This window comes from Leguminivora glycinivorella, chromosome 2 (genome assembly GCF_023078275.1).
Source record: "Leguminivora glycinivorella isolate SPB_JAAS2020 chromosome 2, LegGlyc_1.1, whole genome shotgun sequence".
NCBI lineage: Eukaryota > Metazoa > Arthropoda > Insecta > Lepidoptera > Tortricidae > Leguminivora > Leguminivora glycinivorella.
In genome coordinates this window covers 123,223-147,709 of record NC_062972.1, presented here as the reverse complement: position 1 = coordinate 147,709, position 24,487 = coordinate 123,223, and the positions used below count along the sequence as shown (strand labels likewise).

Below are 24,487 nucleotides of genomic sequence, written 5' to 3'. Positions count from 1 at the left end.
TTAGAGACATATCAAGTTGTTTTTGGCATGTTGGCTTGTAAAGATATTTGTGAACTCGACCATTCAACATTTGATAATGGACAAAATCCACATACCTATTATTCACCCTCAACTCATTCGTATACCGAGCGAAACAGTTGGACATTGTGGTTGTTGAATATGTCATACCGCGGGGGTCACAGAAACGCCTGTCCTTTACGAATACGTTAAATTACATTTAAATTATTTGAGATCAGTTGGAACGAGATCAAGATCTTCAGTCGTACATTGTATTGATTGTATGTCTGTAATGGCAATTCTAGCTCCGTAGAACCGAAAGAAATCAGTTTTGGTACTTTTGGTGAAATGTTATTGTAGCCCTTTCGTTTCTTTTATTCGGAAAAATACAATTTAATTAATTAACTATCGTGTCACCTATTGAACAAACGCTCCAATTTGGCAGACATAGATAGCTTTTGGTAACTTCATCGTCAAATGTTAGCGCCATCGGATTTGCTTGAACTCGTCATATAGTATTGCCATATGTGACGAGTTCAATCAAAAATAGATTTGATATTGAAGTAAGTAAGTAAGTAAATATTCTTTATTGCAGTTCAGAATGTTGAGTCAAATAACTAGGTAACAACAGGCGGTCTTATTTGATATCTTCCAGAAACCTTAGGGTAGCTGGAAAAACGGAACAGAAACAAAAGTTAACAGGCAGTGCAAGAACAATAAAAAATATAGAGAAAACCATTGAAGCTATTCTGGAATGGAATTAACAACCGACAATACGAACCCTGATGGAAAATGGCACGTGTTACGCTTTTAGTAACAAACAACACATTTTGGAACCAGCCAAATTCTTCAAAGAGATCAAATGTGTCAATTTTAGTTACAATTAGAGCTATCACATATCACCGCCCGTGCTACGTTTCCTCGTACAGAAATATAGACATAATCAAATGTATTCAACTTACACACTTGTCGTATTCGCGCGCATTATACGTAGTCCGACCAAACGAACTCTGCTGCTGCTGCTCTGAGGCGTGACAGTTTCAATTTCAAGCATTATCGTTGAAGTAAATGTTCTATATTAATCTGTCAGCTTGGCTTAGACAGACTAGCGTTTTCTTTCAGCCCTACCAAAATAGTGATAAAATTAATTACAAAAATAACTATAAATAATTATATTCAAAAATTCATTAATTATTATAAAGAGCCTCAGTTAATGACCAAGTACATATAAATCACATGTCACGCTTAACACAGAGGACGTTTTAGACAAGTTTAAATGTTGAATATTTTCGAAAAAGCTTCTGGCCCAAGTAAACATACTCCTTGTACCTACTCTATTCTATCCTCATTATATCAACTCGCCAGCGAGCGATGGAGCGTTATAGGTTCAATTTACTATCAAATCGTGCTTATTTTGACTCATGATTTCCGTTAGTACACTTAAAAAAAACTTAAATCTAGACGTTTTAGAAAGTAACATTGACGGTTTATATTCTTACAATTTACTATCAAATCTTCATTTTCAATACATTATGTAGGTAATATAAAACATTTGTATGAAAAAAGCACCTACTTAGCCGATAGCTACCTACGTTACTGACTTATCTTATCCCGAATATGTACAAATTTCTAAATATCACCGTTAGTTTTACTTCATGACTACAATTTTGACGTTGAGAACATTTGCACCGTCGAGGCTGTCAAAATCGTTGCCGACTTAACTTGGACTGACTCTGATGCTGAGTGCCTCAGTTAGTAGCTTAGACTGAAATCAAATTCTTTGTCAGTATACATATTGCCTAAAATTGGGTTTATGTGGCGTCCCACAATATTACAATATTTAAAGTTTGGATAAATGCTCTTTATCAGGTCTTGAAAACACGACGGACATTTTTCATATAAATATGGAAATGTATGTATGGGTACCTACACATCTGGAAAAGTTGGAAAACCAAAACCGGGGTAAATTTATAGAAATTTGCATTGTGAATTTAACAAGTTCGACTTGTTGCGGTTTATCCGTTTGAATCACACGCGACGATATGGTCATCTTGTTTGGCATTTTGACGTCTTGCTCACACGTCTAATGTTATAATTTGACGACCGTTCTGGCTCAGTCGGTAGTGACCCTGCCTGCTAAGCCGCGGTCCTGGGTTCGAATCCCGGTAAGGGCATTTATTTGTGTGATGAGCTCAGATATTTGTTCCTGAGTCATGGATGTTTTCCATGTATATAAGTATGTATTTATCTATTTAAGTATGTATATCGTCGCTTAGCACCCATAGTACAAGCTTTGCTTAGTTTGGGGCTAAGTTGATCTGTGTAAGGTGTCCCCAATATTTATATTTATTTATAATGTTAAGTAGGAATATGTTCTCTTATAACAAAATATAAATTGTCCCAATAATTAAGTCATCCAACAAGAAATTAAATCGAGCGAAATGTACAAATTTAATATAGTCGAGACTTATCTATCAGTGACAATGTTCGCATGAGCTAAAACTATATAACGAAACACTCAAAAACAATGAAAACTTTCGTTTATATTCACAGACACCAGTGTTCACTGTCATTGAGTATAGAGTAGCGGCGAATATACAATTACCTATATTATAACTGTTCTATCACATACGTACAATCATATACCTATACAGGGTGTATTTTGAGAGCGGGTCAGTAAGGGCAGCTATGAGATGCCGTAGTCCTACGTGAAAATGGTCTAAGGGGACCGTCCATCGATTTCAAATTGATGAAAAATGGCATTTACAGATTTTGGAAAAAACATACAGGGTGCATTTTTGACAAACGTTTGTTTTTTGACGCCAATCGATGCCATTCCTATCCAGGATCAAAAGCTTGTATGGGACCAAAAAAAAAATTTCCGGCTACAAAAGTCACAAATTGCGAAAAACTTTTCCCATACGTACAATTTGTATGAAAATAAATTTTTGGTTACCCTCATCTGGCAGAATAATTTTGGTCAGAAACACACTTCGCATAACATGTTTCGCAGAAAAACTTTCGTTCGAATGGTAATTTTGCAAAAAACTTAGTTGGCATTATTACTAACACGCATACCACACATTTGGCAGAATATTGTTTCACAGAACATTACTTTGGTCGACTTTGCTTTAGCATAATTTTATGTACCATACTAATCGTATAGCATACTATTACAAGAGCAGAATTATGACACGCTATCGAAAAGGAAATACTGTCCCAGAGCCCCCGTTAAGTACGACGACGAGCGAAGCGAGGAGGAGTGTTTGGTATCTTGCATCCCCATCCCCAACACATCTGACTCGCTATCAAAAAGCAAATTGCAACTTTATGTCGCCTAAATATTATGCACAAATATTATCTGCGAAAGTACTGTTCGACTAGAAGACTATTATGCTCATCAACATTATACCAACGTACGAGTACGATTCGGTATTATAAAAATCTGCGAAATGATTTATGCCAAAGCATATTCTGCATAAGGTGTCTTCTGTCAAAACTTCTGCCAAAAACTATTATGCAAATCAAATGTATGCGAAAAAAGTTTCTGAGAGATAATAGTGAACCAAAATTTTTTCGCATGGTGTTTTTTTAATGCCAATCGATTCCATTCCTATTCAGTATCAATACTTGCTTAGGGGTCAACTCACGGCAATGCACTAAAAATCCACAAATCAATGGCTACATTTTACTATGGGGAAAATATCGAAAAAGTTTTCTTCAATTTGTGGCTCTTTAGTACATTACAGCAAGTTGAGCCTAAAGAAACTATCGATACTGAATAGGAATGGAATCGATTGGCATCATAAAACACCATGTGGAAAAAAACATTTTTTCATACAAATTGTATAGGAAAAGTTTTTCGCGATTTGTGACTTTTTTAGCAGGAAAATTTTTTTTTTGGTCCCATACAAGCTTTTGATCCTTGATTGGAATGGGATCGATTGGCGTCAAAAAAAAAGTTTGTCAAAAATGCCCTTTTTCTCGCATCTGTATGTTTTTTCCAAAATCTATAAATGCCATTTTTCAATTTGAAATCGATGGATGTCCCCTTAGACCATTTTCACGTAGGACTACGGCATCTCATAGCTGCCCTTACTGACCCGCTATCAAAATACATCCTGTATAGACTTGCGAGCAATCAAATCGGATACATTTCGTTTGCACTTTCTTTAGAAGACATAGAAATGAAGTATCCGTTTTCAATGGCCTTCATTATATACATTAAATGTACTTATCTTTACAAGTCAGCCTTCTCAAGTAGTCGAATATCTGAAACAATTAAAATTGTAGTTTTACATCTTTCATCGGGAGCATGACATTAACTCTAGATGTTAAACTTAAGAGTAACACATTATTGTGGTGTCCGGACACGCATGTAAGCTGAAAAATATATTGCTTATATAGAATTGCTCCTACATAATCTGGTACAGATGCGCACTGCGCCGGCGGGCTCGTCCAGTATAGTATGCTGTGCAGTGTGGGGGCTCACCAGTTGATGTTGAGCTTCTTCTTCTTCCAGTGCTGCTCCTCCAGCGCCTCCTTCTCGGAGCGCTCGTACAGGATCTTCTTGTACAGTTCGCGGAACTTCTCCGGCGGCGCGCCCACGTCCAGGTTGTTCTGGAAGTCAAAGACAAGTTTCAAACTCTTGGACTCATCCGCATGCAATCGAGTCACTCATCAAAATGATCTTGACAACCCCAAATCACAATTAGTTTGCGCTGTTTTATCACACCTCCTGTGATTCTGTTTCCATCATCAGAACATCATAAATTACAATGTCATCCGATTTACATAACATGCTTGTAAAAATGGATCAATCGGAACTCGGGAAGTCGGTCAAATTATTTTGTTTTCTCATACCACATCCTTACATGGCAGCCATTGGCATGGCATGTGTGACCCTGACAGTATATATATATGCAACTACGCCTCAAAAACAACATGTGTGAGTATAATGTTTGTGCATGTTTGTTTAGCAATCGCGCAGGATAGGAGTTAATGGAAAAATCCAGTGTGTAAGGAAGCAGGAAGGAGGCCAAGATCTTCTTGGGGTCGCTGAGCCAGCTACGTAAGTAAGTGTGGGCGAGTAGGTATGGGTACCTGCAGGTCGAGGTTGGCGAGCTTGGCGAACTTGCTCTCGTCGATGGGCGGCAGCAGCGCGGGCAGCCGCCGGTTGGCCTGCGACAAGCACACTTCTTACTATACATGCACTGTTCAATTTTGCCTATCATTTTTCGTATATTTTTCAAGTTAACTGTGGCAACACTTTGTCACAGTTGAAATTCAAATATTAAAAAAGAACGGTTGCTCTGTCATGCAGTTGACAGAGCCAGTGCGCAACCGATTCTCGAACAGTCACCATCAACTTAGCCAGTCTCGCTATTTCTCGCAGTAAATTATTTAAAGCACCATCACCCGTAGTTCAACATCATTTCAGTCAGTGTTGTGTATCGGAGAGCGCCAGGATCATCCGTGGAGAGAACGTCGAAGGTCTAAGTTGAAAGCTCGAAGGTAACGGTTTTACGCTTCCTCTAGCTTGCGACAAGGAGCTGAAATCACCGCCAGCGAGTATTTATCATCTTTCATTCCATACCAACTTCCTTGCTGACTCGGCCCTAAATTTCACTCTATCGTTTTCCCCTTTTATACGGCTAATACAACACTGTTATTAGTTTATTATTATTATTATTTATTATTATTTATTTGATACACTAGCAGCTCTTCGATAGGGCTAATACAACACTGTTATTAGTTTATGATCTAGATTTTACTACAAAAAGTGTAAGCTCTGATTATATTAAAGATGTCTGTTCTGTTCTGTGTCCTTCCGCACATACCTTGCGTATCTTGTGCACGTACTCGCTGGGCTCGGGCGGCGGCGCGCGGCGCACGGAGGTGATGACGCTCTGGCGCGCGTTGTTGGCCTCCAGGATCTCCGCTATGCTCTTCTGTTCTGTGGCTGGCTCCACTTGCTCTGCCTTCTGCTCCGCGGGCTCCGGCGGCTCCTCTGGATCTTTGTCTTCTGGTAACTTCTGAACCTGAAATTGATGGTAAAGTTTTACTAGTCTCAACTCGGAAATATCTACTCTTACTAAAAAATCATCCTCCTTGCGTTATCCCGGTATTTGCCACGGCTCATGGGAGCCTGGGGTCCGCTTTGGCAACTAATCCCAAGATTTGGCGTAGGCACTAGTTTTTACGAAAGCGACTGCCATCTGACCTTCCAACTCGAACGGTAAATTAGACCTTATTGTAATTAGTCCGGTTTCCTCACGATGTTTTCCTTCACTGAAAAGCGACTGGCAAATATCAAATGACATTTCGCACATAAATTCCGAAAAACTCATTGGTGCGAGCCGGGGTTAGAACCCGCGACCTCCGGAACGAAAGTCACACGTACTTACCGCTAGGCTATCAGGCTACTTTTACTAAAAATAAACGCCTTAATAGTAGAGCGGCGAGAGGGTCTCGGAAAAAGTTGATGTGACTGGAGAGTATACTGCTGACAAGTGGTATCGTTGTGATCGGTAGACTTTACTGAGTACGAAATAATGACTTGTCGCATTCTCAGACTGTGGGGGGGTTAACTATGACGTCACAAAGATCGCGGTCCCGGGTTTAAATTTTTTGCCAATTTGTCTAGAACCCCTTATCCAATTTTGAAAAATGAGGTGTCGATTGAAAGCGTATAACATGCTGATTAAGATTTATTATATGTAAAAAGTATAGTTTTGTTAGTTATTTTTTAATTACCAATAATGCAAAAAATACTTTTTTTTTACTCCCTTTTTTGATTTTTGTGACTCAAAAAGGCAATGAAAACGGCCACTTAGCTAAAAAATATGTTATATAAATCATTTAACTACGTTATTAAGCTATCTGTTGCTTTTTGAATTTCTACGATCGGATAATAAATAAGCAAACTACAACCACATACCTGTAGGCGGGGAGTACCGCTTGACACGCGTTCCCATACATTCGGCGTCTACCAAATTACACCTCGCGCAAAATTCGTTTCAAGCAGATATACCTCTAATCTTATTCATCGTAACCTATCAATATTGATATCATTTGAAAGCACAATTAAGGTACTTTAAAAAACAATGTCAATCATTTTTTTGAAATCAATAATCGCCAGTCTGTGGTGGTTACAAAGGAAAAAGTGGGTATGCAATTTGACTGGTTTCCTAGGTTTGATACCTAGACGAGTTTAAAAGGGGAGGTAAAGGTGACATATGGGTTTTTCTCTGGCCTAAAAGCTACACAGAGGGTCAGGGAGAAAAAACTAGGGTTTAAGTTTAGTTTTAAGTTATTTTTCCTTTATTTGTTGATTTTATTGTGTTTAATTTTTTTGTAATTTTATCAAGGATACACGTTGGTTTCTTTTGCTAAAAGTTGCCTTTTTTATGAGAAACGTTATGAATTTTATGGCTTTTTCCGATAGAGACTAAAATTAACTTTCAAATAAGGCCACATAGTCATACTTTTACTTATATAATATTAAGGGTATGACTATGTATCAGTAGGCCACATAGTCATACTTTTACTTATATAATATTAAGGGTATGACTATGTATCAGTATGACTATGTGGCCTTATTTGAAAGTTAATTTTAGTCTCTATCGGAAAATGTCATGAAATTCATAACATTTCTCATAAAAAAGGGAATTTTCAGCAAAAGAAACCAACGTGTATCCTTGATAAAATTACAAAAAATTAAACACAATAAAATCAACAAATAAAAGAAAAAATAACTTAAAACTAAACTTAAACCCTACTTTTTTCTCCCTGACCCTCTGTATAGCTTTTAGGCCAGAGAACAACCCATATGTCACCTTTACCTCCCCATTAAACTCGTCTAGGGTATCAAACCTAGGAAACCAGTCAAATTGCATACCCACTTTTTTCCTTTGTAACCACCGCAGACTGGGGATTATTGATTTTAAGAAAATGATTGACATTGTTTCTTAAAGTACTTTAATTGTACTTTCAAATGATACCAATATTGATAGGTTACGATGAATAAGATTAGAGGTATATCTGTTTGAAACGAATTTTGCGCGAGGTGTAATTTGGTAGACGCCGAATGTATGGGAACGCGTGTCAAGCGGTACTCCCCGCCTACAGGTATGTGGTTGTAGTTTGCTTATTTATTATCCGATCGTAGAAATTTAAAAAGCAACAGATAGCTTAATAATGTAGTTAAATGATTTATATAACATATTTTTTAGCTAAGTGGCCGTTTTCATTGCCTTTTTGAGTCACAAAAATCAAAAAAGAGAGTAAAAAAAAGTATTTTTTGCATTATTATTAATTAAAAAATAACTAACAAAACTATACTTTTAACATATAATAAATCTTAATCAGCATGTTATACGCTTTCAATCGACACCTCATTTTTCAAAATTGGATAAGGGGTTCTAGACAAATTGGCAAAAAATTTAAACCCGGGACCGCGATCTTTGTGACGTCATAGTTAACCCCCCCACAGTCTGAGAATGCGACAAGTCATTATTTCGTACTCAGTAAAGTGTACCGATCACAAAGATACCACTTGTCAGCAGTATACTCTCCAGTCACATCAACTTCAAAACTAGACGACTTTTTTCAATTCCGCCGCCTTACTATAAAGTGAATACGGTTGAATGACTAGAACTGTAGGTCTTGTACAGTAGAAATTCGTACCTGCAGTTCCACTTTGACCGCGAGCTTGGTGAGCTCGGCCTCGGCGCCGGCCGGGGGCTCCGGGGGCTCCGGGGGCTCCGGCGGCCGCCGGTCGACCTGCCGCAACCAACACATTATTACTAAACACACTCTTATAAATAAGCACAACTATGGCGTCTTGTCTATGTATATTTTTAGGGTTTGGTTCACGATAGCGACAGGTTCAGCGGCAGGTTACTCGGGGAGCTCTAGGTTGTAAAACTAATACCTTACTACATCTTCGTATTATGGTAGATGATTCTTGTTCTCTCTCTTGAGCTCTCGTCTCACCTGGTCCTCGAGCAGGTGCTTCTGTATGAGGTGGTGCGGCAGCGGCGGCAGCGGGTTGAGGCTCAGCAGCGCGGTCTGCTCGGCGGCGGCGGCGGCGGCGGCGGCGGCGGGGTGCGTGTTGCGGACGTGGCGCTCCAGGTTGTCCTTGCGCCGGAAGCGCCGGCTGCACACTCGGCAGCGGAACGGCTTCGAATCTGTAATATAAACTATTATATGAGAGTAGTTTTCGATGACACCTTCCTGCGAAACCTATTTATGTATGTGATAATATCCACTGCTAAACTTGAGGTCTGACCCGACTGTAGATACAAAAGCGTACCGACGCTGACCTGAGTGCACGGCGGCGTGGCGGCGCATGTCCTTGCGCGCGTAGAAGGCCTGCGGGCAGCGCGGGCACACGTGCGCGCGCGCGCGCCGCCGCCCGCACGCGCCGCACACGCAGCTGCGCGCGCACCCCGTCCCTGCACATATTAACCGGTATTAAATTTTAAATTAAGCGCAGGTAAATCGCAAAGATATAAAACACGCATAAACTGTTCAAGGCAAACATATATTCTTGTCAGTGAGCGAGATACACTGCACGTGGACACGTACCGTTGTGTTTGGCGACGTGTTTGCGGTAGTTGCTGGAGTCCCGGAACCTCCTGCCGCAGGTCTCGCAGCCGTAAGGGCGCTCGCCGCTGTGGGAGACACACACTGCACGTGGACACGTACCGTTGTGTTTGGCGACGTGTTTGCGGTAGTTGCTGGAGTCGCGGAACCTCCTGCCGCAGGTCTCGCAGCCGTAAGGGCGCTCGCCGCTGGGCGACACACACTGCACGTGGACACGTACCGTTGTGTTTGGCGACGTGTTTGCGGTAGTTGCTGGAGTCGCGGAACCTCCTGCCGCAGGTCTCGCAGCCGTAAGGGCGCTCGTCGCTGTGGGTGAGCGCGTGCTTGCGGAGGGCTGTCAGGTTGTTGAACGCCTTGCTGCACTCTGGGCACGGGTATTTCTTCTCCTCTGCAAAAAATATCAACTTTATGACCATGCAATGGAGTTTAATTTCTGTAATAAACCCAAAGGAGTTTTAAGAATCAAAATTTCGTTTAAAACATTCAAGTTTCTGACTATTCTTATGCCAAGAATACTGTCTACAGTGCACTGTCAGTCAGACGAAGTCTAAGGGCTGATGCAGACAAACTGGCATCCAACTGAAACTTGCATGGAAGCTGCATCAGAAATCAGAAATCAGAAATATTTATTGTTTAAACTGTGTAGGTACAGGAAGTAACACTAGGTACATTTTTCAGTTAGAGTATCAACAGTTTTACCCTTTTCGGGCATACAATGTATTTGACTTAAACTAAATTTTTAACTTATGTCCTATACTAAATTTTAATTTAGGTTTACATAATTATATAATTCTTTTAAATTATAGAAAACTTTCTCTAATAAAAAGTTTTTTAAAGATCTTTTAAAAATATTTCCGTCGAGACTTTTTATATCATTAGGCAAATGATTAAATACATATATGGCAGATATGAGAGTACTTTTTCTATAAATGAAGGTGCTGGCTCTCGGCAGTACCATATTGCATATATATTGTGATCTAACATTTCCTTTGCATGAACGCTTTGTGAAATATTCCGGATGATTCTTTACAAATAGGCACAATTCTAATATATAAATTCCGGTAAGTGTCAGAAAGCGCTTTTCCTTAAACACATCACGGAGCGAATCATCTATGTACATTCTAAAAATAGTTTTTAAGCATCTTTTCTGCAGTACATATAAATGTTTTATCAACATCAACAGAACTGCCCCAAAAAATTACTCCATACGTTAAAAGTGGGTACACTGTTCCATAATATGCACTGATAACTATGTTTTCGGAACAGGTTTCTGATAATATTGATAAAGCATAACATCTGCTAGAAATCTTTTTGTTGATCTCATTTATATGCGCCTTCCAGTTCAAATGCGTATCTATTTCAACACCGAGAAAACGAACATGGCTTACGACATCTATTGTTACATTTGAATTTGACACTATAACAGATTCTGGCGCAGCTTTATAATTTCTAAATTGTATAAGCTTAGTTTTTTCTAGGTTAACATGAAGGTTGAGGCTATTTAGCCAATTTAATATTATGGTCTTCAACACCCTACTTATATATTCTTGCATGCTTTCACAAGTATTTTCATTTGTGAACAATAAAGTAACATCATCTGCATATAGGGTACATGGTACGTCAACTATGTTTGGAAGTTCATTGAGGTAGATTAAAAACAGGAGTGATCCGAGGATACTACCTTGGGGAACTCCAAAATGAACTTTTTCAAAAGATGAGTGTACCTGTACTACAGCTTTTGTCTCAGAATTAAATGTCACAATTTCTACAGCTTGCTCTCTGTTGGACAAATAAGTATTATATAGTTGAAGAGCAATCCCTCTTATTCCAATATGTTCTAGCTGTTTTAGAATGATGTCAAAGCTTACACAGTCAAAAGCTTTTGACATGTCGATCAAAAGAGAAGCACAAATGTTTTTCCTATTTACACTCTCCCAGACCAGCTTTAACGTTTCGAAAATAGCTGTCATGGTAGATTTTCCCCTTTGAAAATCAAATTGGCACGAGTTCAGTATTTTATTTTGATTCAAAAATTTAGTTAATCTAATGTGTATCACCTTTTCAAAAATCTTGGAAAAACTAGGTAATAAAGCTATTGGTCTATAGTTGCTCATATTGGTTTTGTCTCGTTTTTTAAAAAGTGGTCTTATTATCGCTTTCTTAAGAGGCCTTATTCCTAAAGACGAGCGTTTTTTGCAAAATAGAACCTTTTTCATTCAAAATTATAAAGAAACTATAAATGATTATTAAAAAAATGATAATGTTCCTAAAAGTACATATCTTAAGCTAGAAAGTCAATTGGTACTACTTTAAAATATGTCTTTTTATACTTCCGAAAAATCAGTTTTTTCGGAAGACGTTTTCAATTTTCATAGTGGGATAGCTCGTTTAGAATCGTGATTGTGCTGTTAAAAATGTTATTTGGGGTAATAAATGATCACAATCCTATTTGTTATATCCTGTACTAGTTAGCTAATACTTTGACATTTTAAGATTTACTTGAAATGGTGGTAAATAACCTTCCGTATCCTCCCCATTTTTTCGATAAAAAGAGGTTTACATTATGTATTTTTCCTGCGATTCCTGCATTTTTTGTAACTCTTAAATAATATTATCCTAAACTAGAACTTCTTATTGACCTATAAGAAAAAAATCATACATATAAGACATACCTTTCTGTCGATAGATATGTTTTTAAAACACCTAAAATTCGAATAAAAGACACTGTGCTAACGCGAGCCCGCTCAGTCTGCGCCGAGCGCTCGAAGACAACGGACCCGTTTGATCGTCCGGCGCACCTAGCTTTCGTAAGCAGCTCGATAGTTCTGAGAAGTGCCGTAAACTGCGACTAAACAAATCTTGATCCTTTTTACACCTTATGCAATTTTAGCATTCGACATGCTTTTCATATGATTTTGGATTTTAAGTTATACGTGAAGTTTGTTGAGAGTTTGAATTATTATTATATTTTGGAACCAGGATGAGGTTCTGGTTCTCATGATGATGGAGTCAGGCAGGAGATGTTCAACAGAACTGCTATTCTACTTATCATAACTCCACCATGTTTGGGCTCATTAGATTTGGGCTGATGGGCACCATCGATCTAGATGAGGTCCAAGGTCTCATGATGGAGTCAGGAGGTGGTCAACAGAACTGCTATTCTCCTCATCATAACCCCATCATGTTTGGGCTCATTAGATTTGGGCTGACGAGCACCATCGAACTAGATGAGGTCCAAGGTCTCATGACGGGGTCAGGAGGTGGCCAACAGAACTGCTATTCTCCTCATCATAACCCCATCATGTTCGGGCTCATTAGATTTGGGCTGACGAGCACCATCGAACTAGATGAGGTCCAAGGTCTCATGATGGAGTCAGGAGGTGGTCAACAGAACTGCTATTCTCCTCATCATAACCCCATCATGTTTGGGCTCATTAGATTTGGGCTGACGAGCACCATCGAACTAGATTAGGTCCAGGGTCTCATGATGGAGTCAGGAGGTGGCCAACAGAACTGCTATTCTCCTCATCATAATCCCATCATGTTCGGGCTCATTAGATTTGGGCTGACGAGCACCATCGAACTAGACGAGGTCCAAGTTTTCATGATGGAGTCAGGAGGTGGTCAACAGAACTGCTATTCTCCTCATCATAACCCCATCATGTTTGGGCTCATTATAAATATGTGAAAGGTCGTTAATAATAATAAATGTTTTATTAGGGTACCCCTACATGTAAAGAGGGGGCAGATATTTTTTTTCATTTCAACCCCAACGTGTGATATATTGTTAGATAGGTATTTAAAAATGAATTAGGTTTTACTAAGATCGATTTTTGATAATTTTCATATTTTCGGAAATAATCGCTATAACTTTTGAACCATATGTTTAAAAATATGAAAAAAATCACAAAAGTAGAACTTTACAAAGACTTTCTTTGAAAATTTGTTTTGAACTTTATAGGTTAGTTTTTGAGAAAAATACGGAAAACTACGGAACCCTACACTGAGCGTGGCCCGACACGCTTTTGGCCGGTTTTTATTTTATTTTAATACTTTTCTGTGCTATTCATACATAGCCACCCTAGGGGATTCAGTATTGACAGCTTCTTTTTTTCTTTCTGCATATATTTGTTTCCGCTTTTAAGTTTATTGTAAATAAGACTGCTTGCACTTACATTGAGATTATAATTACATAATGCTATTAAATTAAATCTAATGAAGCGTTGTTTTATTTCCTAAATCTCAAAACCCTTTAAATCGAATATGTATAGTAATGAGCAAAAATTTTACCGCAGGCTTTCCAAACCGACGATGCTTGATCAGCTACTTTTAGAACGAACATGTACACCGTGTCCAATAAGTCCGAATACTCACATTTTACCTCAGTTCTAAAGATATAGGGATCACAGGCCATCAAATTCTTATTTAAACTGAAGAGTATATTCCTTTTAATAAAATACAAGCACAAAGTTCATGAAATTTCCGAAGTGTCTAAGAAAAACAAAGAGGTAAAGTGCCAACAAAATACTTGCTCGGCACGCAGGTGACGAGTTATTTTTTATAAGCAGAATCTGTATGTGATAAAACAGACGCCACGTGTCCAAAATAAACTATTATGGGTACCGAGGATAGATAACGTTCCGGGCAACTAGAAAAATGTGCCTAGGTTCCAGAGCTCACCATCGGCCCAGGTGTGGGATGCAGTATGTAAGCGAGGTAAACTACCTTCAGTACTTACAGATAAAAGCGTTAAAATCAACGTTTTTTTCTTTAAAACCAAGGTTTTGGAGAAAAAAATGCCTTAAAGTTAAAAGGGATGCTTGGGAATGAGTATCATGTGTCCCAACAAGACGCACCTCCAGCACATTCAGCAAATGGTATTCTAGCGTAGTTTCAGACTAATTTGGCAGTTTTTTATCCGAAACATGAGTGGCCACCCCGGCCTCCAGGTTTAGGCGTATTAGACTACTTTGTATGGTCATACATGCTTTGAAGACTAAATTTTTATAAAATCATAAACCTAGATCATTTCAAAAAGATTATTGAGAGTATTTGGGATGAAATGTGAAGAAAACGGTGCGTGCCGCGTGTGATCCGTTTGAGAAGCGTTTGAGGCTGGTAAACAAGTTAATGCTGGAGTTATTCCAAAACATTTGTTGTGAATGTAGTAAATAAGAGTGCCATTCATAAAATATAATAATAATGTAGTAACTATTTGTTCATTTTGTTTTATTGGCTATTTGTGCTGTATTCAAACTTATTGGACACGGTGTACATATTTTGATTTTCACCCTTTAAAATGTTTCTAAGACGCAACGTTTTGCAAATTTGGTCACGTCATGCACAGTTAAACTGTGGAATGAATTGTCGCCAGCGGTATTTCCGGACCAATGCGACCATCAAACCTTCAAGAAAAGAGCGTACATCCATCTTAAAGGCCGGCAACGCACCTCCAACACTTCTGGTGCTTCTGGTGTCCATGGGCGGCAGTGATCGCTTACCATCAGGCAGCCTATCTGCTCGTTTGCCTCCTATCCCATAAAAAAACGTTTAATATTTTTTAAGAAAAAAAAACCGCCGCCTTTCGGGTTGTGGTGAAAGCTACTTGCGAATGTTGGATTATGTAGAAATGTGTAGGTATTTTTTAAAACTGCTTTTAATGCTTTAATTATTTGATGGCAACACAAATCAATATACGTATAACGCTAAGGTTTGAGGAGTTTCTCAATTCCTCATGAATCCGATTATAAGAAATCGAAGCTTGACAAACTTTGACTTGAAAACTCAATAATTATGCTTAACAAACATAACTAAATAAATGTCACTGTTCTGAACTTAAATGCATGCTTTTCTTACAAAAATACCAAAGTCACTATGAGTGTGCCGTTCAGATTTGAGGAGTTCGGTTCTGACCATCATCAGCAGTTCCACTGCACCAAATGTCACTGTTCCGGACGTAAGTGCATGCTGTTCTTATAAAAATACCAAAGTCACTATAAGCGTGCCGTTCAGATTTGAAGAGTTTGGTTCTGAGTGTTCTGACCATCATCAGCAGTTCCACTGCACCAAATATCACTGTTCTGGACTGGACGTAAGTGCATGATGTTCTTATAAGAATACCAAAGTCACTATAAGTGTTCCGTTCAGATTTGAGAAGATCGGTTCTGATCTGACCATCATCAGCAGTTCCACTGCACCAAATTTCACTGTTCTGGACGAAAGTGCATGCTATTCTTATAAAAATACCAAAGTCACTATAAGCGTGCCGTTCAGATTTGAGAAGTTCCGTTCTGGCCATCATCAGCAGTTCCACTGCACCAAATGTCACTGTTCCGTACCTAAATGCATGCTGTTCCTTTAAAAACACAAAAATCATCATACGTATGCCTTTCAGATTCGAGGAGTTCCCTCGATTACTCCAGGATCCCATCATCAGAACTGGGTTCTGAGAAAAATGGGACCAATCTGTATTCATATACATTCAATATTTTTTTTTTAATCGGTCCAGTAACAACGGAGATATCGAGGAACAAACATAAAAAAATGAAAAAAATAAATAAACATACAGACGAATTGAGAACCTCGCCTCAAATCTCTCAGATTTGAGGCGACGGTTAAAAAGTGACACATCATGAGCAGTTCCAATGCACCAAATGTCACTGTTCTGGACGTAAGTGCATGCTGTTCTTATAAAAATACGAAAGTCAGTATAACTGTGATAATTTCCGAAAATATTAATATTATCAAAAAACGATCTTAGTAAACCCTTATTCATTTTTAAATACCTATCCAAAAATATATCACACGTTGGGGTTGGAATGAAAAAAAAAATCAGCCCCCACTTTACACTTTACACTAATAAAACATTTTTTTCCATTTTTCATTTTTGCACTTTGTTGACGTGATTGATATACATATTGTTACTAAATTTCAGCTTTCTAGTGCTTACGGTTACTGAGATTATCCGCGGACGGACGGACGGACGGATGGACAGACAGACATGGCGAAACTATAAGAGTTCCTAGTTGACTACGGAACCCTAAAAAACAGAAATCACTATTAAACTATTCTCTAATTTCAAGTTCCTAACTAAAATTTTCCTAATAAAAAAAAAACAAATTGATCCCGCTACAAACTTTCACCCCCTTTTTCCCTCTACTAGGGTTGTAAATTTTCATAATCGATCTTCGAAATTTTGTTAATGCAATCTATACAAATTTCGACTTTCTAGCTTTCGTAGTTTCGGCTCAGCGGTGTTGGTTGTTGAATCAATCAATTAAGAAACCTGAATTTATATATGTACATGTAGACTAATACTATAGAATAGAATAGAATAGAATAAACATTTATTCGTGAACACAGACAAGACAAAGAACACATAATAACAACAAGACAGAAAGTAATGAAGTGCCACGAAATGGCCTCATCTCAGCGTGTTGCTGGTGACTTCCAGCGCTGATCTTCCGATACTTTTACTACATTCATATACCTTATTTACTACTACCATACCATGAATATGAAATTAAATAAAGAGTCCCCATATAAAATTGAAAATTATGTTATTAGCAATTTAATTCAAAACTATCAAGATTATTCGTGTCTGCGTTGAAACGCGCGTTGAGTTGCCGGTGCTCGCGTACCGAGCGCCAACGCCATCTATCGATGGCCGTTTCGTGAAATTGATGAGCGCTCTAAGGAGTAAGGGGTCTTAAGGTCATCGGGGAATATCCCAGTTTCAAGCATTATATTTACAATGTGCGTAAGGGGGTCTGAAATATAATCTATACATGACTTAATTACTTGAGTTGGTAAATTATCATAACCCGAGGACTTTTTATTTTTAAAGTGGTTACAATGTTTTTTATTCGTTACGATCAGCCGGAGCTAAAAAAATACTATGTGGGATACAGTTCGATTTATATTTATATTCTTTGGGGTCAAATGTATTTAATATATTTTGAGTTGTATAATGTTTATTAAATGCTTGCGCTATGTCCTGGGGGCTTTTTACTATTTTCCCGTCTTTTTCTATTTCCGTTAACGTATTCGGCATAGAATTCGTGGAACATGTATTTAATTTTATTAAGCCCCATGTAGCTTTCTGCTTATTTGTGCTATTCGAAATGTATCTATCGTTTGATATAATTTTAGATTTTCTAATAGCATTTCTTTATATCTTAGAGTATTTTTTGTACTTTAACAGAGTGAGCATTGAGGTATATGTACTACGTACTAGAGGCGACGTTGCCAAGCGAAAACACTGCACATGCTGACAAATGCGCGGGGTGGGGGGAGCGGCCATTTACGCATAGAGTAGGTCCACCATCAGATGTGACACATTATTATTATATTCTGCCTAACGGAAATTTAACATTTTAAAATACGGCTATTCTAGTCAAAATGATTTATTTATTTACAACTTAAACAATACAAATTAATATAATTGTGCTGTACTTATCTTCTTCTTTAAAATACAATGAATGAACATATATATGTGTGGTAAATTGGTAACCATGTTTCCTTAGCTCAATTTTTGGACAAAGCGTATCCATTGTTCCCTTTTTTCACGACCAGGCCAAATAAAACTGCAAAAAGTGAGCTTGTTAAAAATACAATTTCACTCAAAAAATATTAACAATCAATAAACAAAATAAACTTTTTTTATATTATAGTAACATAATTCATGAAGTAGTAATTAGTTACCTAATAATTTTCCAAATAGAAATATATATATTTCGCAAATATATTAGAGGTGAAACACATTAGTAGGAACAATGTAAATGGCACATCTGCGCGGTTAGTCTATGATTGCGTCACCAAAATGGCGGCAGTCCCGCTCCCGCTCGCGTATTTGTAGAATATTCAATCTTAAACTATTATAGACGAGTTTTTTGTTTAATTTACCGATGAAATGTCACACCTTGACTTTTATTTGATTTTTTCGAGTGATTAGAACAATTTTTAAGCACACAAGAAGGCATTATTCATGTGGAAAGTAAATGGATCACGGCACGTCACTGCACTGCAAGGACCAGGCGAGGACTGGCAACGCTGCGGTCCATGGACCGCAGCGGGGTGTGTAACATTTTTTCTTCGCAACGTCGCCTCTAGTACGTAGTACATATACCTCAATGAGCGTGAGTCTATTATTGCATGTTTGAGCTAAAGAGTGTTTGACCAGAGTATTTACTGGTGTGCTTGAGCTTGTGGCGCTGCAGCTTGGACATCTGGAAGAAGCTGTCGCCGCGCAGCTCGCAGCACGTGCTCGTGGTGACTACAGCGGGTACTCACTGGTGTGCTTGAGCTTGTGGCGCTGCAGCTTGGACATCTGGAAGAAGCTGTCGCCGCGCAGCTCGCAGCACGTGCTCGTGGTGACTACAGCGGGTACTCACTGGTGTGCTTGAGCTTGTGGCGCTGCAGCTTGGACATCTGGAAGAAGCTGTCGCCGCGCAGCTCGCAGCACGTGCTCGTGGTGACTACAGCGGGTACTCACTGGTGTGCTTGAGCTTGTGGCGCTGCAGCTTGGACATCTGGAAGAAGCTGTCGCCGCGCAGCTCGCAGCACGTGCTCGTGGTGACTACAGCGGGTACTCACTGGTGTGCTTGAGCTTGTGGCGCTGCAGCTTGGACATCTGGAAGAAGCTGTCGCCGCGCAGCTCGCAGCACGTGCTCGTGGTGACTACAGCGGGTACTCACTGGTGTGCTTGAGCTTGTGGCGCTGCAGCTTGGACATCTGGAAGAAGCTGTCGCCGCGCAGCTCGCAGCACGTGCTCGTGGTGACTACAGCGGGTACTCACTGGTGTGCTTGAGCTTGTGGCGCTGCAGCTTGGACATCTGGAAGAAGCTGTCGCCGCACAGCTCGCACGCGTACGTGCGCTCGTTGCGGTGTACGCGCATGTGGTACTTGAAGTGCGAGTGCGACGCGAAGCTCTGCAAGAATAAGCGTTTTTTTTTACCGTTAAAGGGCTTATGCCACAGACTATAGTGGCCTACGATCCTACTCTCGCCCTGAAGGTGCTTGTTCACTCTTGATTTGAAGGTTCTGGGTTATATCAGCTGGGAAATATGGATGTTTCTTGTATATTGGAACAATGGCATAGCCGAAGTGAAGTGCCTCCAAACCTAGGTCAGGACCCAATTTTTAATTGTTTTTTTTTTTTTCATTTATTGGCAATCTTCACTTGCTGCTGTGGTATTCATTATAATGTCAGTTTGAATAAATGTGGCTACCTTGTTACACTCCGGACACTGGTAGGGCTTCTGTTGTCCGTTGCAGTAGGCATGGTAAGAGACCTGACTCCGAGCATGGAACTTCCTCTTGCACGCTGTACAGAAGTAGCACCTTCGATTCCCATCTGGAATTGAATTACAAATTAATACATATTTTTAATACTACAACCTGTTTGATTTCTGTTATGTTTAAGGGAAGGGTTTTAAGTTGATTACAATAAATTTTCTAAGAAACGAATGTTTCAACTCTCACTGTTATCAAGTTACTGATAATGAGCTCATGTTGAATTTAAAGAAAAAAAAACCCACACTGTATGTGAGTCCAGTTTGACAATAAACACCTTCATCATCAACAGGTATAATGGCAAAAAAGTTGCCAGTATTTTGTTGAGATAGGACCATTTTGTGTGTGGCAAGGGCCTATTCTGTTCTTAATATAACAGAAAATTAGGTTTATATTATAAATTACTAATTTTTAGTTATGTGTTTGTTCTTAAAAATAAATAATGCAAATTCTATTGCAAAAATATGTTTTAAACCCTGTTGCAACAAGTTTCAATGGTTGTCACAAGTTAGGAAATACATACGATAATTAATTGGTTACGATTGATTAGTTGTCATAGTTTATTTATTTATTTATTATTCAAATAAGTTACACAGCATAACAGTAAAAACTAAGGAACTGTGAAACTAAAAATAAAAAAAGAACAATATATGTATCACATACTAAAAAATACAAAACAGAGAGAAGAAAAAAAAACAATATTCTATTTAGGCGACGACGTAACAGCGTGGCTCCGTTGCGTCGTCTGACTCGGCGTAGGGTTCGGCAGGTTGCCCCGGAACCGCCGAAACACCACGCCCTTCGGCCAGAAGTCTGCGCTCGCGATGGTGTCCTGCAGCGGCCGCGGTACGCGTACTACAAACGAGCTGAAGTGCACGTAGTGGCGCGACTGCAGCTGGAACACCCTCAGCGAGTAGCCAGTTTTCTGGCGAACGTACTCCACCACCTCATCGGCCCCGGCGGAGTAGTGCAGGCGCGACACGTAGAGCGCCTTACTCGGTGTAGCAATCCGTAGTCCTGAATTCACTGGTTCCGCAGTGCCACACAGAGTCTTGCGAGGCGCCCTGCGCGCCTTGCTCTTCTTTTCCACCAATGTGAATCCCTCCTCATCCACATTGGTGTGGGAAGACTTTTCTACAAGAGGTACCCGTGATATCTTTGCAGATGTGTTGACCCGATTAGCTGCGACGTCAGCATATGCTCGCTGACGTAAGTTCGATGACTTCGATGAGACGGGAGGCGGCCGCACGCGCGGGGGGCGCGCGGGCGGCGGGGCGGCGCGTGCGACACATTTTACTGCGTCGGCAACAGGCAAACGAATCGACTTGACACGGGTGTCACGTTGATTATCAGACATGAAATTTGAAGCCGCAGACTGAGGGGCATTCCGCAAACATTGTATTTCGTTGCGTAACTCAGAAATGGTGATAAGGCTAGCTTCAAACTTCTTGTTCATATCGGCTATACTTGTCCTCAGGGCCACGATTTCCTTAAACAAGCAGCTAACATCGACGTTGCCAGAGTCGTATGACGGAATGTCAGAGATATCCGTCGCCACAAACTCCGGAATCCGGTCGTTGTACTCCTTGAGGATCTTCATAATGTCCTCAAGGCTCTTCTTCCCAGTGTCGTCTCCTCTTCGGTGAAGAACATAGGTGCCGGCAATGCCAAGGGTCTCGCACAACACTTTCTTCGCTTCACAGATGTCTTCAACGGTGAACTTCGACGCACGTGAAGACATCTGAACAGCAGTCGCCGCATCCATCGCTCCTTCCCGCAGCAGCTTATTTTTCTCTTGCAGAAAGGCGAGGAACTCGTTAACGATGGTTTGACCCTGTTTAGAATCTGTCGGTTTGTCGGCACCATCGTGTCATCAATGGTTTGTCGGCAGCGGACGAGCCGCTCTGATTTCGCAATCGAATTGCCACTAATTAAATTAAGTCATCAATGCGTCTACGTACAGATGTGATTATATGTATGCGCGCATTGGAACAGTAAGCTCAAGAAGGCTTGTATTGTGGCTACGTAGGGTGGAGCGAAAAAACACTTTTCTGGAATTAGCAAACCTAATAGTTATCAATCAATGCCCCTTAGTCTATGAAGCCTTTGTGCAAATTTTCAGCTCTTTAAATCGACTTTTAAAGTTGAATTTTTAGGTTTGTATGAGATTTTCAAAATTTCAGCCCTAATGCGAAGGCAGAAGATGTTGATTTAAAAAGCTGAAAATTTGCACAAAGGCTTCATAGACTAAGGGGCATTGATTGATAACTATTAGGTTTGCTAATTCCAGAAAAGTGTTTTCTCGCTCCACCCTAGTACTCAGACAATAATATACAACTGTTTCCGGTATCACTCAAAACCTCAGACACCCCAACTGATTATTATTTTTTTTAACTCATCTAGAGTATTCATCTTTTAATCTGATTGTTACTTTTTTTTTAAATTGAATTTTTTATTTTCTGTACAGCTCTACTTGACTTTTAGCTCTACAATCAATAGAATAATTGCTAACTACCATCATAAATCATTAAACTATTTATTTGTGTATGTTACTGCAACGACATAAGGTTTACCAATAGACAGCTAAGATGTCACTGTAATTAAAGCTTTGTCACAGTTAAACTTCAAATTGGACAGGTTATTCGCAGTAAGCAAATTTAAACCCAATATTCAAAATGACAAGGTTGTAATTAGGTATGAGTTCAATTTGTTATGACTTATGATAAACATTAAGATGAAATTGACAAACAACGTCAAACTCGTAGCGGAAAAAAATAATCGACCATGTAACCAGCCAGTATTAATACCCCCAAATAATGAAAAAGGTAAACTACCTCTAGCAATGCGATATACACAATGTTGTATTACGAATACAGATCTTCTACATCTCTAATTAATTGTATAGAGTTAACTTTAGTTACAACTTAGAATTAGTATATAGTAAATAAATAAATAAATAAATATTAAATAGGACATTCTTACACAGATTGACTGAGGCCCACGGTAAGCTCAAGAAGGCTTGTACTGGGTACTCAGACAACGATATATATAATATATAAATACTTATATACATAGAAAACATCCATGACTCAGGAACAAATATCTGTGCTCATCACACTAATAAATGCCCTTACCAGGATTCGAACCCGGGACCGCGGCGCAGCAGGCAGGATCACTACCGACTGTGCCAGACCGGTCGTCAATAGTATCAATTGTAATTTCAATTCAATTTTAAATATTTTCTAAATATGTACATGTGATGTGTAAAAGTGCCCCTTGTGGCCTATTTGCTGAATAAATTATTTTGATTTTGATTTTGACAATAGAATAGGCACATAAAAAATAACTAATAATACTAATTTAAATAAAAATATTATCCCCATCAAGATATAGCATAGCAAGATATATATTTTCAGGTTTTTAGTGTTAAGTGAAACACGGTGTATATAATAGACAAATACTTATATAAATAGAAAACGTCCATGACTCAGGAACAAATATCTGTGCTCATCACACAAATAAATGCCCTTAACAAGATTCGAACCCAGGACCGTGGCTCAGCAGGCAGGGTCACTACCAACAGAGTCAAAAATGTGTTGTTGTTTAAAGAATGTAAAATACTCAATTGCTCTTGGTCGGTCTGGTTACCAGCTGTCACCTTTATTTTACTTGATAATAGAGTCCACTGAAAATAATGAAGCAACTGAGTGGATAACAGCTTTTTATAAAGTTTACCAGTTAAAAAGAGAGAAAGTTAAAAAAGAGTCTAAAAGTCTAAACAAAATGTAATAATGTATCAACATAGACATATAAAAATTACAATGTTTGTAAACAAAACAAAATAAAAATAAGAGCAACAAAGTGAGTCATAATTCATAATTGCAAACCAAAGAATTATCTTTCTAGATCATGCATACGGAAGTGCACCCACCTGTTTCTACTCTAATGTGAGATGTCTCCAGCTTTTTCTTCTTTTCAGTTTTGTCATAATGGCAATCTGCCCCGGTCTCTTTCTCAGCATCCTCCCTGCCCAGCAGGAAGTGTTGGAGAGGGAACTCCGGCCGGGGCGGCTCGGGCTCGGCGTTGTCGCCGTCCGACGGAGGCCCGTCGCTCAGCTCCGGAGTGCCCTCCGACCCTTTAGGGCTGATCTCCGCAGCACACGCGACGCAACCAGCCGTCTCGTGCAACAGACAGTCCATACACTTCACATGCCCACAACTTTCCGTCACCAAGCGATTAGTGGTCGAGTTTATATCCTTTTTATTAAGACAGTGGACACAAACTTGCGATTCCATATTTCATAACAAAAATTTCGAGGTTATTGTTGATGCCTCTTTAATCAAATTTTGATTACATTGTTGATGAAGAGCGAAGGTACGATTATTTTTATTTATGGTTCGAGTAAGGAACACATCTAGAGGACATAGCAAATAAAGAAAGACATATTTTTACAGCAGCAGAATAGAAACATCAATTTGCGATGCAAAGTACGTTCTGAAGTAATAACAAATGTCAAATCGTTTGTCATATTTCAAAACTAACTAAAAAAGTCGTTAACAAATGTACATATTAGTAAATCATAAATAAT

The 24,487-nt window shown here is 39.2% G+C and overlaps 1 protein-coding gene across 1 annotated transcript; it reads right to left on the bottom strand.

Moving 5' to 3' along the window:
* Positions 1-4,050: 4,050 nt before the first annotated feature.
* Positions 4,051-24,373, bottom strand: LOC125237016 (zinc finger protein 316-like). The gene is made up of 11 exons (XM_048143938.1): positions 23,831-24,373; positions 19,836-19,960; positions 19,403-19,535; positions 9,827-9,994; positions 9,324-9,455; positions 8,995-9,188; positions 8,686-8,781; positions 5,838-6,038; positions 5,101-5,178; positions 4,490-4,617; positions 4,051-4,269 (listed from the first exon to the last, which is right to left on the bottom strand). Coding segments are annotated over exons 1-11 (1,620 nt in total). The 5' UTR covers positions 24,195-24,373; the 3' UTR covers positions 4,051-4,268.
* Positions 24,374-24,487: the final 114 nt, after the last annotated feature.